At 35.8% G+C, this 20007-nt stretch overlaps 1 protein-coding gene across 11 annotated transcripts in view; it reads right to left on the bottom strand.

The window, feature by feature from the left end:
* The window catches only part of LOC125649552 (adipokinetic hormone/corazonin-related peptide receptor variant I-like), a 102465-nt gene that overhangs the window by 2205 nt on the left and 80253 nt on the right, over positions 1–20007 (bottom strand). For 4 of the 11 annotated variants that reach the window (XM_056167120.1, XM_056167121.1, XM_048877173.2 and 1 more), the window contains exons 2-5: positions 9257–9461; positions 7159–7260; positions 4441–4504; positions 1713–1797 (exon numbers count right to left, since the gene is read on the bottom strand). In XM_056167120.1, coding sequence (XP_056023095.1) covers positions 1713–1797; positions 4441–4504; positions 7159–7260; positions 9257–9461 — 456 coding nt within the window. The remainder of the gene's footprint in view (positions 1–1712; positions 1798–4440; positions 4505–7158; positions 7261–9256; positions 9462–20007) is intronic. The other 7 variants (XM_048877177.2, XM_048877172.2, XM_048877175.2 and 4 more) reach the window with 3 other exon arrangements.

The raw sequence follows: 20007 nt of genomic DNA, 5'->3' as shown, positions 1-20007 counted from the left end.
CAGTAGGTAATTCAATTGATGTAGTAATTACCAAAACGTGTCGGCATCTTTATCAAAACGACTTCAAAGGTGATGTTAAAGAGGATTCATATCTTTATTTAATTTTGGTTTAATTTTCCACAGTCCGGAACACAAGCCCCTGTATCTATGATAAGGTATTGTGTCATGATCTAGGACCAAGGCGTTAGAAATGTCTGTTCAGAGCCATGACTTGCTAATCTAAAATCATGATCAAACTACCAGCGTTGACGGGTTGCTGTGTCATGAATCTGATTCAAGGTCATTTCGATTCATACATGGATCTGTAAAGACCTTGGATTAAGTCAATTTACGAAGGGCACCAGCTCAATGGAAATATCTGTCTTACTTTGCAATGGAAAAACAGCAAACCTCATATTTAGTACAAAGGTTATCCAAGACCAAACTATCTGTTGTGACCTTGAATGATCAATGCTAAATGTAAAAGAAGTTGTTCAGGGCATTCTATTTTTATGGAGAAACAATGTCTTTTCTTACTGTAAACGATGAGGATTGTTCATATTTTATGTCGTGTTGTGATGTGTGCATGTAGGAATACATAGCGTCACCGCTCTCCTGGGTATACCAAAACCAAATACTTAAAAGTTATAAGGTTTACACGCTAATGGCGCAGCCCGAGAATCGGTCACTCTAACTCTCAAAACTCCCGCGTAGCAGTGAAGGCTCTTCAACGTGCTAGTTAAACGCCTGCCACAACATTACCTATATTTACGTCTTAGATTTGACGCGGGCATGGCACGAGCAGGGATCGAACTCATGACCTCCCGTTTACGAAGCAAACGCTCTGCCACTGAGCTACGGCTATCTGGTTTTTTTTTAATTATTGTAACCGGTTGCAGTAGCTTAGCGGTTCGCAGGGCAATCGGGTGGTCATTGGGCTCGATTACGACGTCGCATCAAACCTAGAGACGTTTAACATGAGTAGTAACTATTTCTAAGCCACCGGCATCAGAATTAAAATTAAGTCATAGGTCTTTTTCATATGACCTTAAAATTCAAATCTGGGAGGCCCCACGTCACGGCAGGCGTTGATACGATAAACAATCCTTACTGCTACAGCCCTGAGCACCATGCAAATTGCAAACTTTGAAACATTTCACTTTAAAAATGGTGACGTTTGCATATGAGTGAAAAATCCTTCAACAGAATGTAAAACGAACACATCTGTGTGAAATGAGACCAATTGACAGTTTGGGGTAAATATAGGTTGTTTTGAATGGGTTGCTTTTCGTGCGGAACTTTGAGTACATGCTGTATAATGATATCTAGCAGACTCGATACAAACAAAACAGAGCAAATGGATTGATAGGCAACGGAACAGCAGATACAGAAATAGTAGAAATCCAATCCTGTGAGGGAACTGAAAGGAACGAGACATCTCTTAAATCAACAAGTCCGACATTGTCTGAAAATTTATTTGTTTTGCAGAAAGGACAGCTGCATGATGGATCAAAACTTGAATGACGAAAGTACAAATTTAAAAATAACATTTTTTCTTTTTTGAAAAGTGAAGAGGCGTTCATATCTTAACTGTCACCTGGGTATTAGTTATTCATATCACTAGCCTTAAAGGGGCGTGGACACGACTTTTGATTGATTGAAATGGTTTTTGTTATAGAAATAAAGATCTTTTGTGAATAAAACATTTTAAACAGGATAGACTTTGTATTTACATAAAATCCGGCTCCCAAAATCGTGTTTGTCAACATGCTTGTCATAGCCCTGAAACCACGTGCGGAGGTGAGAATACCAAGATTTCTAAAACATAAAAGTGTCAAAACCATTCAATATAGGTTAATGATAAATCAATTTAGAGAGCAAGTACAATTTATGTCAAGTGATAGTCGAGTCACGTGAAGCAGCCCGTGCCTTGTTTTGAAAATGAAATTTCTCAAATACATTTTTGCGCCAGTATTTTGAAATTTGGGCTTCTTGCTATGTTTTAAATGAATCTAATACATCATATTATTAAAGCTGTATGACCCGATGTTCATGTATTATTTTTGTACAAAATTACTTTAAAGCAGATTAATTACTTTACAAAGTTATGAACTTTCCCTTAATTACATGCTTGAAAACATCTGCATATAAAAGAAAACAGTGAGAATATTATTTAGAAAGTAAATATAGTGTGGTACATATATAAATCATCCGGAAAACCTCGGGCCTTTCACCCAAAGCACGGTGTATTCGGTGAAAGGTCCGAGGTGTTCCAGATAACGCATAGATTATGCAGTGTTAGACGTCTATAAATAGCCCCACGCGTGTATGGGGAATCCCAACATGATGTAATAACTCAGACGCAACTGTCTCGTTTTAAGGCTGAAAGAGCGTAAAACAACGAATTACTAGGAGGTATTTGATATTTTTACTTCTATTAAACTTATGGCACGGTAATGTTGTAACAAAATACACAGCTTTACACAGATAAGACCACCGATGATCTGAAAGTTTGAACTGGTCACGTGACTGTCACTTGAAATGGCAGAGTGACGCGGTTGTTTGTAAACACTGATTTAGAATTAAATAATTTTGGTTAAAACAAGTGAAATAATGTATGACATGTCATACAGCCTCATAACTGCATACGTGCGATGATTTAATTGCGTTTTTACGAGATGTAAAAAAAAAAAATGTTTTAATTCGGACCATACAGCTTTAAATAAATATCTAAATATTTTTGGGGTACCAAAATCGGGTCCATGCCCATTTAATCATCTGAGTGTATATCTAAATTAAATTTTAATATTCAACAGCAGTATAAAAGATGTGTTCTTACAACACAATGCCCCCAGCATGCCCACCCCAATGAAATGCTTTACATAATATAATATTTGTTAACTATGTACCTAAACACTATATGATTATTTTGGACCCGTACAAGAGTACGTTACCTTAGGTATCCTGAAATTTATAATTTTGATCGAGGACTTCACGGTCCTACTAAATATGCATTCAGCTCTTATTTAGCATCAGTGCAAGTAATGAAGAAAATATTCAGACATACTTATTACAAGTAACACTATTACGACAAAGTCAGAACCCTTGCATTTGATAATTGAACTTGAAGGTCGAGATCAAATGCAAGGTCGGAGGGTTAAGGTCAAAGCTACAAATATTTCCTATCCATTATATATCATTACATGTAGGTCGATAGCAATAAGACTTCAAACGAAATGTTTCCATGTTTTAAGATTTCTGTTTTGAAACACATTTTCACTTTTAAAAACAAAAACCTAGAAAATTAAGTGTCTGTTAGAAACACGTGCCTATGGTCCACGAATTGCAGCCTTTTTATACTCCTACAAACGCAGTTTGGGGGTATATTGGAATCACCATGTCCGTCTGTGTGTAGAAATGATTTTATCTGGGCATGTTCTAAGAAACTAGCGCATGGATTTTTCTTCAAATTTGTACACTCATTACTCACCATATGAAGATGTGCACCTGGTATTTTCATATTGATTGGACAATTTTTCTTAGGGTTGATTTAAACCATTGTACAATGTAAATACATTGTTCTTAGACTGAGGTTATGCATTCCTTATTATACCCCCCGCAACAAGTTGTGTGTGTGTGTGTGTGTGTGTGTGGGGGGGGGGGTTATACTGGAATTGGGTTGTCCGTCTGTCCGTCCGTCCGTCTGTAGATGCAATGGTTTCCGGGCTCTAAAGCATTATCCTTTCCACCTACAGTCACCATATCATACATATGGACTACCCATGGGATGAAGATGTTCCCTATCGATTTTGGGGTCAAAAGGTCAAAGGTCACGCGCACTGGAAAGTAGCAATATGGTTCGGTTTGTCATGCCATTTGTTTTTTACACTCAGAAAAGAGGTAGTTTATACCTATTATCAACACCCTTTGGGAGATTGGGTAAGCGGGGGGTATTCTTAGTGAGCTCACAGTACCTCTTGTTTCAGATTAGAATATTACCTTACATTTTGATTTATAGTAAATTTATGAATATTTCCATTTTCTATATATCCATATTCTGAGGGGGGGGGGGGGGTGTCGTACTGCAGCAATTTTTAAACCATGTACCAAATTAAAAGAAATGATAATAAACAATTGAATTCTCTGAAAATCCTATTCATTGGTAATAACAGTGTTTATATTGAGCATCACCGGAAATACTTTAATATTTGATTGATTCATTGATTGTTTTAAAGCAATATTTTCTATTTAAAAAATAATATACTAGATGACCATTTGATTAGACAACTTCTAGTTTGATCTGAGGAAGTCTGTTTTATTCACTATATAGTGTGCCCCACAGGAGTATTAGTCGCGACAGGACAGTTCTGGTTTAAAATAGTAGTATACTTCATTAATTCATCGTAATAGGTAAACACGACTGCCATTATGAACAGAAAAGCGGAAGTGACGTTTACTCACCGGTCAAACCACCACCACGCCGAAAGAACGAAGTATGGCGTCCAACATACCACGAATACACTGACTGAAAAGATATAAACATATCGATAAACACAACGAGAATAAGCTATTCAAAAGCTTCTAAATGAGGAGTATCCATTAACAATACTCATTTTCGTTCATAAGTCGATTCGATATATCCTAGTGAACTCGAAAGAAAGACACCACAGGGTCCTCGACATCTGCTTCGTACTTAGATATTGCATTGAACATAGCTATTAACGGCAAACTAACAACTCAACTTTATGACAAACCGGATGATTTCAGCTTCTCCATGGTCAACTTCCCACCTTTATGTAGCAATATTGTATTATCAACTGCATATGGTGTTTATGCATGTATCTCTCAAATGATTCGAGATGCAAGAGAGTGTTCTTTTTATGATCAATTTTAAATCGAGACAGGCTACTGAAAAACAAGTTGATGTTACAGGGGTTTCAACAGTCATGTTTGAAGTCAGCATTTCGCAAATTCTATGGTCGTTATAACGATCTAACCTCTGACGTGTGTCATACCGATTGTTAGACCGTTCTTTACACACTGATTTTGACTGCGGATAACTCCATTTACCTGATCGATATATTGGACTCACGGCGGGTTTGGTGGGTCGTGACAACAGGGGTGGTTACTCCTTTTAGGCACCCGATCCCATCTCTGGCATGCCCATTTGTCCATGTTTGCCCATTCCTTGTGGGAGTTATGGGATTGCTCACTGTTCGCTATCTTCACCTTTTCACAACGTACCCATAACAGCTGTCAGACCATTTTAATGACATTTTACCATAATGGGTACTCTAGTAGACAAAGATGCGGAAACGAATCTGAGGCCCATGGATCCCTATACCGCTACATAATTATCAAAAGGGTAAACATGGATACCTGGGCACACCAGAGGTGGGATCAGGTGATTAGGGGTACGAGTCCCTATCTTGATTAGGTAAACCGGTTAATCCGTTTCTAAAATCAATATGTAAAGAACGAACTAACAACTGCAATGAAGTACGTCAGACAGCATTGCACCTAATGACAGTAAGATCGTATTACCTACTACAGAATTTGTAAAGTGCTTGACTGACCTTGGACATCAACTTATTGTCTATAGTTTATCTCAGTTTAAAAATTGATCATACGCAGCATAGACTACTCTATTCTAACCCAGATCCATTGGTCATGAAACAAAACTTAAGGATATCGATCCACTTCGTTACATATTCGTCCCGTGGGGATCCGGGTTAGAATAGGTCCGAGGATTCGTGTCACAGCAGGTGTGGGACGATGAAGAACCCTCTTTGCTTAAAGGCCGTAGGCACCGAGCATAGGTCTAAATTTTGCAGCCCTTCACCGGAATGGTGACGTCTCCATGAGTGAAAAACTCTGGAGAGGGACGTTAAACAATATGCAATCAACATTCAAATATTTTCAAAATACAATCAAACAGCATATACAATATCCTGTTATTATGAATGCTGAATATACATACTTATACGAACAATCTTACAAGTCTTTCTGCAACATGAAACTGTCCGATTTCTGTCGAGTTTTACCATATTTTCTGATTTATAAAATCATATTCTGGTGTGTCCAGGGGTCCGTGTTTGCCCAACTATCTATTTTGTATTGCTTATAGGAGTTTTGAGATTGATCACTGTTCGTTATCTTCACCTTTCATTCATACGGTTTACGATAAAACGAGTTCATAACTAATTATGATGACACGTGGCAATCATGTTGTCTGAATATTATATACGTAGTCATGCCTCCCAAATATTTTATACCTATGTCAGTGGCGGATTTAGAGGGTGACCTAGGGTCCTAGGCTCCCCCTTTTCGCCACAAATTCACTAGGCATCATATGTATAGATGAAAATTCCAAATTTGGCACCCAAGATAGCTGAGTGTTTTGGCTAATATTTGACTTCACATGTGGGGGCCCCTTTTTCGAAAATTCTGGATCCGCCACTGTATGTAGTCCATGTTTCTGCCCGAGTATCTAGTCCATGATTGTGCTTACCTATTTAGTCCATTGATGTGCTCACCTATCTAGTCCATAATTCTGCTCACCTATCTAATCCATGATTGTACCTATCCAGTCCATGATTGTGCTTACTTATCTAGTACATGATTGTGCTTACTTATCTAGTACATGATTGTGCTTACTTATCTAGTTCATGATTGTGCTTACTTATCTAGTTCATGATTGTGCTTACTTATCTAGTTCATGATTGTGCTTACTCAATGGGTCAAATGCTGTCTGACGTGTTTCATACCGATTGTTAGACTGTTCTTGGTACACTGATTTTGACTACGGATAACTCCGTTTACCGGATCAAGATATAGGGCTGACGGCGGGGGTGACCGATCAACAGGGGACGCTTACTCCTCCTAGGCACCTGCTCCCACCTCTGGTATATCCAGGGGTCCGTGTTTGCCCATCTCTCTCTTTCGTATTGCTTTTAGGAGTTATGAGATTGATCACTGCTCGTTATCTTCACCTTTCATCTAGTGCATGATTGTGCTCACCTATCTAGTCCATTATCGTGATTTTGTCATGCTCTGTGTGTATAACTATTGTGTCAATCACTTAATTATGCTGCCATGCTTTTGTTGTCACAATGTATGGAGAGACAGTGATGTGTTTCTTGGTAAAGCATTGAGATGAGATTTGTCAGCGATGATTACCTATAACGAGGGTCATCTTCAGCGTTCTTATCCGGGCCCTCTCCATGTTTCCCACCGAGGAACGGCGCAGGCGTGACCGGGTTGAAAGGCATTTCGTTTCCTCTAAATAGATAGAGAAAGAAAGATACACGCAATCTGTATAAAAATGCGGTATTTCTGACAGCACAGGGACTTCTTACAAATTTGATGAAATGATAAGTAACGTTGGGTCAGTCTGCACTCTTTGACAGGTCTAGAAAAGTAAATGTCGGTAAAGACTGCCTTTCGTTCATTAGTCACAGTCTTAAGTTTGTAGATTAGATGACGAAATAAAGAGAAAGAAAAGCGACTTCCTGCGTGTTGCTAATGAAGTAAAGAAAACAGCCCGAAGCTTAACGATGATGAGGACGATAGTGAGTCATCACACAACGCTTAGCCTAGTCAGAATTACGGCTGTATTTTTTATTTTTTAGTATGCAATCTTACAAAATTAAAGAAGGATGGACAACTTATTCTATAACGGAGTTCAGGCGAGGAAATGGTAATTATATTCAGCGGGTGAAATGATTTATGATTGTGTAATACGAAAATATTTAGGACTTCCGATTATATGATGTAAATCTTCTGTCTTAAATATCAGATTTATACCATCGTTTAGTCTCGAAAAAAACCCACTTAATTGCTGATCTTAGAATTACCATATGCACAATATTCCCATAACGTAAGTAAGAGTGAAGTCATAGCACAATGTCCGATAAAAGAAAAAAAAAACCTGAAAACCCAAAACAAACACCCCCAAACGAAAACAACAAACAGAAATAAAGCAAACAACATACAAACAAACCCACAATAAAAACTACTTTTAAAACACGATAGCAGAAATAACTAAAAATTAATGTCAAATCCGTAAATGTGGTGGGTTTATTTTTGCAATATGAAAATAATTTCGTAGTTGCATAACATAAAATATGGCGTAGAGAGGTGATTAAACTTGTACAAACTGCCTCTTATTACTGAAATAAGGCAGAAATGGTGGGATTTTTAAACAGGACAAAAAGAATTTTGCAGCAGTTGCATATTATACCGGTGAAATGGATGTTGCACTTCTTCCTCTTATTAATGATAGGCAGATACACGATTTCTCGCATAAACATAAATTTTATGTGCCATCATTCTCAAGTGAACAAACACAAAAAACAACTGACTTCACTTACAAAAATGCGGGTGTCTGATCCTTGCGTGAAGCTGCGATTGAAGCTTAAGGCCATGCATAGTGTATAAGGAGATTAGTGATGTTTTTTAAAAGAAATTTTTACCTCGTGACAAAAGTAAGTCTTGAGGATGTGTGAGAGTGATGTTACGATTTTAGACAATACATAGGAATACAACAATGTTTTTATAACTACTAGACATGTTCACGTCAAAGACTTGGAAATTACATTTACCGACTTCTTCTAGTCATTCCGTGCCCATCCGCTTTCTCATGAAATATCCATGAGCCGTAATTTGTAAGCATTCATGTTATCGTCAATTTGTCTAGGGGCAGAATGTGGGTATTTTTTATCGTAGATTATTGGTCACTTTGTCTATTGACAGTGTTTGGGCATTTTTATCGTCGAAAATTGTTCACGTAGTCTTGGGACAGAGTGTGCGAACATTTTTATCGTCGACAATTGGTCACTTTGTCAATGGACAGAGTCTGGGCATTTTATTGTTGACAATTGATCACTTTGTCTATGGACAGAGTGTGGGCATTTTACTGTCGACAATTGATCACTTTGTTGAACACGTTGTTTGGACATGAGAAGTCACTTGTTGGCTTACTCGCGAATAGTTCTCGTCGCGAACGGGATTCACTTAATTCAGATTCACTTTATTCAGATATGTGTACCTTTGTTGTCACGTCATGAAAGAAAGAGGAGAGAGAGATAAACCCTGTCTGATTGATACGTCTGATTGTACTTGTTTTAGAAAGGCTTTGTCAAAATTTCTCCAAATATTTGCATTCTAAATAAGCACATCTGATTATGCAAATTATTTCCATGTACTTCGATGGACGTGATTCCAACAACCTTATTAAAGAATTTTTCTCATGTCCACTTTAGGAACAATAAATTACCTTTGCACTGTTTGGTCTTTTTGGAGATTTCCCAGAGAATGAGTGAGTACGATGTGGTGATGATAAGCAACGGCAGGGCATACAGGGTGATCAGGTTAAACAGGTTATAGGCCAGCTCGTGATTATCAGACGGGAAAAAGTTGAATGTAACACACTGTGTAAACGTCTTGTGCTTGGGATGCGTCTCGACGTGGAATATGACACTCTGAAATGAAGGGGAAAATCCATTAATAGTAACGTCAGAAAGAGTCTTATACAACCAATCAGAATGCTCTTTATATTTCATCCACAGCGGGTGTGACCGGTCGACAGAGAATGCTTACTCCTCCTGGGCTTCTGATCCCATCTTTGGTATGTCCAGGGGTCTGTGTTTGCCCAGCTCTTTATTTTATATTCCTTATGTTATAGGAGTTATGGGATTGGTCACTGTTCGTTATCTTCACCTTTTATCGCTTTTCTGTTCGCACAAGTGTTAGTTTATTCGCTAATTCAACGTATACAGTTGGCCCGATAATATTCATTGTGACGCCAATTCACAAAATTGCGACGATTAAGGTAGCTCCACCCTTGTGTGACTTTGTTTCATCAGATAAATGGTGCTGATGTCAACTTTGATACAAAAGTTTAATTTAATCAATAAGCAAAGGAAATGTCAATGTTGCCACCCTTTTAAAGATTTCAGGCATGCATAAACATAAGTATATATATATTAATATATATATATATATATATATATATATATATATATATATATATTAACAGCATAATAAAAAGTATTGAAAACAATTTTGCGATATCATTTTTTTATACGCCCGTCTTAAAGGGACTGGTTCACGATTTTTGATAAAGATATTTTTCATTTTTGATGTTAAAAATTAAAAATATAACTCATCTAATGTTGACAACCAAAATTTTGACCTTCTTAATGTAAGAATAAAAGCAATATATTAACCTTAAATATGTGTTATGTAAACAAAGACTCGAGTCTTTTTATGTAAACAAACAAACAAGTGAAATATTGATTCTGTAATATAAAGCATCTTTATTTTGCATAGTCACAAATCTTAACATTTAGATGACACATTCTACCCCAAAAATGCTTGAAATGTGAAAGATATAATAAAATTAGATCCATATCCATTTCTTTTAAAAAATTCGTAAACAATAACATACCGCAATCTTTGTTTACAAAACAAATAATAAACTCTAAAATGAGCTTCTGTGATAATGTATAACCATAATTTTTATGTGAAATCTTTCAAACACATTTAGACAGTAGAATTTAATCATTAAAAGAGAAAAACAAAATTTTGGGGGAAATCGTGAATCAGTCCCTTTAAGACGGGACGTATTATGGTATGGCGTTCATGTCCGTCCGTCTGTTAGCTTTTTCGTGTCCGACCCGTAACTTAAATACTACAAGGCCTAGAATCATCAAACTTTGTCTGTAGATACATCTTGGGTAGAAGTGTGTCGCACATTAAAACCAGGTCACTGTGACTTTTCATTAAGAAGATATCCGTCTGTCCGTCCGTCTGTTAGCTTTTTCGTGTCCGACCCGTAACTTAAATACTACAAGGCCTAGAATCATCAAACTTTGTCTGTAGATACATCTTGGGTAGAAGGTGTGTCGCACATTACAACCAGGTCACTGTGACTTTTCATTAAGAAGATATGACCATATATGGCAAAAACTTGTCCGGCTCATAACTTGAAAACTATTAGACCTAGAATCACCAAAATTGGTCAACTAATGCATCTTAGGTAGAAGGTGTGTCGCATCCTACTTTAAGGTCACTGTGACATTTAATTAAGGTGATATAAAAAAAAAATGTTTTAATGGGTACAATCTATACTGTTAACAATATGTGACGGTCGTATCATGTGCCGTGGCGGTGCACTTTTTTTAATATGTGTAATATGTATTTTTGAAAAAAATATTTCATACTATATTGAATTTGTCTACTAAGTTACCTGTAACTGTCCAATGAGTCGGAATTTACCAGTCACATATGAATGGCAAGAGATAAAGGAAATGGTGAAGATAACGAACAGTGATCAATCTCATAACTCCTACAGGGAAACGAAAACTGGGAGCTGAGCAAACACGGACCCCTTGTTATACATATACCAGAGGTGGGATCAGGTGCCTAGGAGGAGTAAGCATCCCCTGTCAACTGGTCACACCCGTCGTGATCCTTATATCTTCATCTGGTAAACGTAGTAATCTATAGTCAAAATCAGTGTGTCAAGTAAATATAGATAAGTAACACAAAAGTTTTGTAGTTTTTAATTGTAACCCAGAACATGTACTATAGGAATTCCATTAATCCTGTGCTGTTCGCGGCTTTCACGACAATGTATGTATCAAGGATAAGATTTAAATTTCAGCTCATTTTCCTCTGATTACTAGACGACAGAAGGCGAAGCTTTCAACACATATAAGATCTAGAATGCGCGGAATAAAATAGCATAATAACGGCCAAACCTCTATCTATATTAATTTTGACAGACACTGCTGGACAAGACACTATTGTGGGATTTTCCTCACTTTCGATACGAGACTTACACGAATTGTGTCGCAATCGTCAAAATCCGAAACATTGGTTTTACGGTACAGACATTTAATTTAAATTTCCTTGCTTTCCCACGTTTATCGATTTCATCAAGGATGTCACGATTCGTTCGATCTCATTTCGCTGTTAGAATATTGAGGGACGGATCCGCAGTCCATGTCTTTTGGAAGACTGGGGGGAAATGAATAGGTGTTCAAGTATATAATACTTTTTTAAAACTTACTTCTGCACATATGTACAGTGATAGTATTTTTCGCAATGCTAGAAATCACTTGTGAAATGTTAAACAGTGTGAGGAAAGGTATTTGATGCGTGTCAGTTTGAATGATCGAGTCGCAGTGAATTGTTTTATTGTATTAATTGTATCTTGTTTAACGTCTTTCTCGAGAATTTTTCACTAATATGGAGACGTCACCAAAACCGGTGAAGGGCTTTAAATTTAGGCCTATGTTCGGCGCTTACGGCCATTGAGCAGTGAGAGTTCTTTAGCGTGCCACATCTACTGTGACACGGGACATCCGCTTTTAAACCCGTGACATTGACACCTGATGCCGAGCGTTTGGCGATGGAACTGTCAATACATGTTCTAACGACTTAGGTCTGTCGCGGCCAGGATTAGAACCCCAACCTTACGCATGCGGGGTAAACGCTCTATGTCTAAACCACCGCGGTGATGTTAGTGAAGTGTTTTAAGTAAGTTGTAAGAAGCGAACTGCCCATTATGTCAGTTGTTGCAGGGTCCTTGGGGCCACGTACCTCATCGTCCAATAACTGACAAAATGGACAGTTTTCGGCTTATAACTATCACATAAAAAGTGGTTAAAAGGACAAAAGTTTAATGATATTGATCTTAAATAAAATGATTGTGGATATTTGGAAATCTTTGTATAATTGGCACACCATATAGAAAATTTCAGCACGAGTTATTGCCCTTGACAACATTTTTCAATAGAGGCAAACCTGGTCATCTCGAACTTGATGGGATCGAGAAAAAACTTCTAATTATACGAAGATTCGATATATCGATGGTAAAACACTTAGAGAAGAAGTGGTTGGGACGACATATTCATGGTGTTCGAGATATCGGTGTTCGAGATACCCAAGTTCAACACTATATACTGTATAATTAATAATTTATAGAAAATATAAACTTTTTCAGTATAAAATAGTTTACTAGATTTTGTATTGTACCAAGTGAATAACATTCCTACAAAAGATATGTATTTTTCCATCATGTACAAATTTTAAAGCAATACAAGCTGTAACTGACGGTATATTTCAACTATACTGTTATGCACCAAATAAAACCTACCGGTAATACTAACATAATCCTTAAAAACTGATGAAAAACGGCAAAATAAACAAGGGGATATTGCTTGAGGGTATACCTACAATAAGCGTTTGGCATAAACCTTAGTAGCCTTAGATGCAATCACCACATACTCGGGACATGGGAACGATGATAGCCGAACATAATCGGGACCGAGGTCATACAAAGACGGAGACTGCCGTGAGTAGACTACACATTTCGTTTGTTTTAAAATATCACATCGTTTCATGAATGAATTGAAGTACAATAAGTGTAAGAACGTGATAATTATGCAAATATGTCACTGAAATGAAATTTTGACAATGAGATTTCTTTAAAACTAGCGTGTTAAATTGTTTACAAATCCGACACGTGCGCAGTGCCTCTCTTTCACATTATTCCGAACTGATGACCTCTGAGGTTAATGCACATAGGAGATTACGAATGGGAATTACTGTCTGGAAGATACATTTTCTGCTGATTTGACGGGTTTATATTGATTCAGATTCCATTCAGTCACAAATACATGTGCATGTTATTCTATTTGGGATTTTTTTTCATTCATTTACCGCCAGTTACAGTTTGTTTTGATTTAATGAATTGAAGAATTTGCCAAACAAAAATTAATGTGACGTCACATGAGTTACTTTTGAAGTTAAATTCTTACATGATGTTGATCTACATTAATTTTAATTGTGTTGGAATCTTGTCCTCATCATTTTGGCGAATTTAATCAAAATGGCGCGAAAGTAAGCTGTCATAAAATTCTAGTAAACAGACGCTTTGGAATAATGCTTAATCTGTATATAGAAAATGTTTAGAAATTGAAATATATGATATAATGTCTGAAGAAAGTTAGCTCCTGAGCTATTGAGCACAACTGCGCAGGATGCTACAACTAAGTATTTACTGGTCCAATACTGATCCCATTGGTGCAAACATATTACACGTCTATTACCAAACTGTTTTTGTGTCAATTCAAATTTTGAAAGGGTTTGGCAGTGACTATATTTTGTGGCGGAAGCATTGATTAATCAAAAAGTTCTAAATCTGCATGATTTTACAGTTTCTGTTTCATCCACTATATCTTCTATTTTTATATTCCTATACGTGTATTTCAGTTTTAAAATTTATGATACAACTAATTCAAATATTGTAATTTATTAAATTTTTAAAATAAATTTTTCTTAACAGAACAGCGATTTTTAAAAAAGTTAAAATTAATTCACTCGTAATTTTATATCAAAATTCTGTATTTTCACCAATGATTCAAAAATTTGATCTCTAAACCCCACTTTTTAAAGTTCCATTTCAAATAATTTTAAGACAAGGCCTTGGAAATTATGTGAAATTGACATTACTTCTTATATATCCTTTTAAACTCTCAAATTTGATATAATGAGGCTTTTCGTATATCAAGTCCAAAAAGGTCATTATTTATCTCCATCATTTGTATTAAACTTTTTTAAACTATATTGTTAGAGACATGATTATGTGTCTATCTTATGTAATGATTGATTTATGTTGCTTATTTTGTCTTGACACCAACAGACAAGTAAATCGTGAGTCATTTTTAAGTGTAAAAAGGTCATGTTTAGAACACTGTCGATCAATAGCAAGCATCGCGACCCCCAGGTTTTCTATTTTGTTTTGCTGACAGGAGTTATTAAATTAATCAATGTTTGTTATCTTCGCCTTTCCTAAATACACTTCCCAAAAAATTTACATTGCTCCAAATCTCAGGTGAGAACCTCTTTAAGGATTATTGTCTTAGTACAGTGTAATTATTTAACATCTGATGCTTACTCCTCCTAGGCACGTGTCCCACTTCTGATATGTCCAGGGGTCCAGGTTTGCCAAACTTTATTTTGATCACTGCTTGTTATATTCACCTTTTCATCTGAGGGATTGTTTGATATCTGAGGAATTGATTTATATCTGGGGGATTGTTTGATATCTGCGGAATTGTTTGATATCTGAGGGATTTTTTTTTTTTTTTTTTTTTATATCTGAGGGATTGTTTGATATCTGAGGATTATTTTATATCTTTTTTTTTTTATATCTGAGGGATTGTTTGATATCTGATGGATTGTTTGATATCTGGGGGATTGTTTGATATCTGAGGGATAATTTGATTTATAATATCTGAGGGATTTTCTGATATCTGAGGGATTGTTTAGGGGATTGTCTGATATCTGAGGGACTGTTTAGGGGATTGTCTGATATCTGAGGGATTGTTTGATATCTATGGGATTAATTAATATCTGAGGGATTGTTTGATATCTGAAGGATTGTCTGATCTGGGGATTGTCTGACATCTGAGGAATTACATGTAGTTACCGGCTAATCTCTTGGATAAAATTAATTTCATAAGGATTCTTTAATATTAAGGGAAAATTATGTCTTACAAATTACACAATATCGTATGGATTACATGTATTTAACATTTCGGGGAGTATTTAATGTCTAAGGGATCCCTTTCTTATTTGGGGATTGTTCAATACGTCAGGGATTACTTATGTCTTAGGCGTTATTCATTTGTTAAGGATTCTTTAATGTATCAGAGATCATTTAATATGTAAGGAATTATCTAATGTCTCGAGGTTTATTCATGTCCTAAAAATGTTATTTTGATAAGGATTATTTGATATCTCAGCTCGTTATTACGACAATAGAGTGTAACGCTGATTTCAAACAAGACTGTTGAAACACAAGTAACATAAACCTTTTCTCACCAGTCTGCCTCGGTTTAAAAATGAATCATACGCAGATCATGCTTCCGGGTATTAAGTAAATTGAAAGACAAAAATACCACACATAGGTGATAATGGAAAATTGCTACATAAATATGGAAATGTGATGGAGAAGTTGAAGTCATCCCATTTGTCATAAAGTCGAGTTGTTAGTTTGCCGTTAACATTTATGTTTTATAAAAATATCCAATGTGAAGAAACCTGCGGTGTCGTTTATTTCAAGTTCACTCGGAATTTGGTGTATTTCATAATTTCGAGTTCACTCGGCTAGACCGAATCGACATGTGAATGAAGTGATGTTTAAGCCGAAAGAGTGACACAAGCTTTCCGTTATCTTATATAAATTGTTTTGGGGTTTTGGGGTGGGTTTTTTTGTTGTTGCGAATTTTACGGAATGTTAAAAGGTGTTTTGTTTGCTAACAAGAAATTTTAAAATCCAAACTTCGCTTTCATTTGATGCATGACATAAATATCTAATATAACCTGCGAAGAAGGCTTATGTAAATGTAATTCTTCAAATAATCATGAAAATTATAACGGTTTCTGTTAATATCTTTAATTTTAGGACTAAAACCGTCAAGAAACGTCATTTGAAAAAAAAAAAGATAGACATGTATTAGGCAAATATATTTTAAAAAGAAATTGAAGTTAAATGACTAAATTTCAGAAATATCTCTAGTTTTTAGATTTGAATCAAACGAGAGAGAAAAGTACCGATCCGGATCGAAATTGATAGAAATTTCTAAAATAATCATATTGTTGCTAATTGTATGCATTTTTCATCAATGAATTAGTTTCCTTTATTATTCATTTCATTTGTAAACAATTTCACATGACTGAATTTTGGCTATTTCATTTCAATTTCTTTTTAAAATACATTTGTCCGATAAATCTTTTTTTTTTTTATTTATCCGAGGTGTTTTTCTTTTTCTTTTTTGGTTGTTGTGTTCTATTATGTGGAAAAATTTTAACCGTAGATTAAAAAAAAAAGATATTGACAAAAATAACGTTTTCAATTTTCATATTTTTTTTTTTGTAATTAAAAAAATTAGAACGTCTATCCGAGTCTTTTAGGTATGTTTTATTAAATATTTACACCATGCATCAAATCACAGCGAAATGTGGACTCTAGAATCTCTTATTTGCAAACAAAACATCCTCTTTTATCATTCCGGAATAAATCACATAAAAATAAACTGAGAGCTTTTATCACTCTTTCGATGGTGAAATCGTACTACATAAGAGGTGTTTTAACGAGCCATTTAATAACACATTTTGGTGTAATGAACCACCTTAGTAGATAAAACGTCGTTAATATGCTACAAATTCTCAGTGATGAAATTGACAAGGGTGATAGTTTAACAATATGTGCAACCAGACTAGCCTAGTATGATATCAAATGTTTTAATTATATAAACTTTCATAATTATGTTTAGAGGAAAGCAACACTGTTCGGGTAGTAATGTTTTAAAAGACAAGTACATTTCTATGTCTAGATATTAAAATGTCAGAGCTTCCGAGCATAACATACATACGTCTATTCGCATCACTTTGTTACGTGGTATGTTTGATGACAGAATTGTTTACGAGATTTCAGACCGTGTGGACAAGCAGACAAACACGTTCCGGGTGGCATTTGTTTGGTGTCAGTTATCATGGTTATTGTAGAGACATTCCAGTCGTAAAAGTTAAATCGTTTTTGAGAAAAATTATTATATGTCCTGTATCGAAATGCATCATATATGCTATTCTCTTCTGTTTGACTATTGTAAGCAAGTTCTTTACTGAGCGGAATTAAACCCGCGTAATTCTAACATATTTTCTCTCTCAAAACGATGATGTTATTAAGATTCGTGACTGTTGAGATAGGACTGCATTACAAATCAATTATTTATTATTTTATCGAATTATGATGGCCACGAATGAAATTATCGAAAACAGAAACTGCATTCCGTCAGCCAAGACGCTGTAAATCAAGAGATCATCAAATTGCTGCCGTAAAACAATCATACCAATGTCGTAAAACAGAAGAATGCTTTCCGCTCCGTGCATCTATCGGAGAACGTGTAAATTTAGGCCTCCAAGGTTATGAAATATATCATGTTTGCAAAATTGCCAATAAAAAATAACAGCAAATGTCCAAATCGTTAAGCCTGTCAATCTTCTCTGTCTGTTTTCTCCGAGTAAAAACATTGCATGAAAACAAGATCATACACCGATATCTTACTGCAGATTAGTTTTCGAGATAACGACAATTTTTTATATCTCTTTCACATTTACTTTCACTTCATCATTCCTGTACTGGACGCTCCAGAGATAAAATCAGATCAAAACGTTTTCGATATTACCGTTCTCAAGCCAAACAGATATCGTTAGGTTTATTCATACTCAACGAAGTTTAGTTGTCGGTGTTCATCGTATAGATAATTTAATATCTGTCTAAGGTTAATCATAAGTAGCATTTACTGTGAGAAACATTCTTGAGATGGCCTCGTATATTCACAAAATGCCCAGCATGAGCACTGACATTTTTAACAATAATTTTCTTAACTCGTGGAATTTGTGTTTGCAGTGGTTTATAAATACATTTTTGTACTTGTTAGCAGAAGATTTCAATCGCGTTGTCATTTTCACTGAACACAAATTGGTGGATAGTTGGAAGTGAATTGTTTGAGCAATTTGAATTCCCAAGGATATTTCCCGAAAAATAGAGGAATCGTATCATGGTTTCATTGACAAAATTGAACATCACATATCATTTTATATAGATTCGCAAAATTAGATCTACGCCAAAATTCCAATTTCACATCAGCCGTTGCCATGAAAAATTTAAAACACCTTCCATGGCCTACATCAGTTCAAAGTGGTGGTAATGTAACATTTATTTGTTAAGGAGTGGTGGTGTAACATTTATTTGAGTAATTTTAACTTTGTGGATCTTTAAAAGGATTTTAAACGATTTTTTTTTCAATATACCGGTATTCCTTCAGTAGATCTTTAGATTCCTATTGTGGCACGAGTCTAACTCTAAGTGATATATAAAATCTACCCTCTCTGAAAGGAGGGGTAGGATGGGGCCACAAGAGGGAATCGAAGTTTGATATTAGAATATATAGGGAATATCTTTAAAACTCTTCTTAAGAACAGCAGGACCATGATTACTCATAATATTGAACAAACCTGACTCCCCTTTACCCAAGAAAGATTTGTGCCGAGTTTGATTGAAATTGGCCCAGTGGTTCTGGAAAAGATATAAATGTGAAACGTTAACGACAAATTTGAGCCTTTGGCTCTGGTGTGCTAAAAACTGGTGACTTTGACCCGTAACAACGTGCACCGTTCGAAGTCTCTAATAAAAGCATACCCTATTTATTGACCCATGTATACTTGTTGATTGTTGACCACAGATGCTATTTAATCGAATTGGAAGTTAATATAAAACATTAATGGGACGCTAATACGGAATACGACGTTCAATAGGTCATGCGGACACCCGCAGAACTAACAGCTGAAGTCATTACCAGCACAGACTGACAGTAACACAATGAATGATGAGGAAGAAGAGGATGTCAAAAGTTCACGAATATAGTCATCAAAAGATGAATACTAATTAATATAGTCATTAAGAGATGAATCTCAAAACACTTGTTCAAGGATAACCGTGTGATGTATTGCACAGGTTGGTGTCTTTGTCATTTAGTGGGTCAGTAGTTGGTAGTTTAAAAGACATATGTTCCCCTCGCAGCACCCCGAGTCTTTTACTGACACTTGTTGATATGATTTAAAACCCTGTACAGTTTGAGGATAATTAAAAACCCATCATGATATTGAAAAGGGAATCTGTGGCTAATCCAACTTGGCTTTGTTGATCTGATTGTTCAACCTATCGCCGACATCTGACACTTTTGTGACATTAAAACTATTTCCCCAGTTAATCAAATAACTTATTTTTTGAAGAGAGCGTTGTTTTAAACTATCGATCCATCTAATTGATAATGATAAAAATAAATGCCGATAATATTGCGTTATCTGAAATTTAAACGTGCTTAGTTTAATTTTGATGTCTTGCTGCATAAAGTGTCCATGAGCAAAGGGTAGGCAGTTGTATATCTT

The sequence above is a fragment of the Ostrea edulis genome, chromosome 5 (assembly GCF_947568905.1).
Source record: "Ostrea edulis chromosome 5, xbOstEdul1.1, whole genome shotgun sequence".
Lineage (NCBI taxonomy): Eukaryota > Metazoa > Mollusca > Bivalvia > Ostreida > Ostreidae > Ostrea > Ostrea edulis.
Note: the sequence above shows the minus strand (reverse complement) of the source record. Positions and strands in the feature narration are given on the sequence as shown.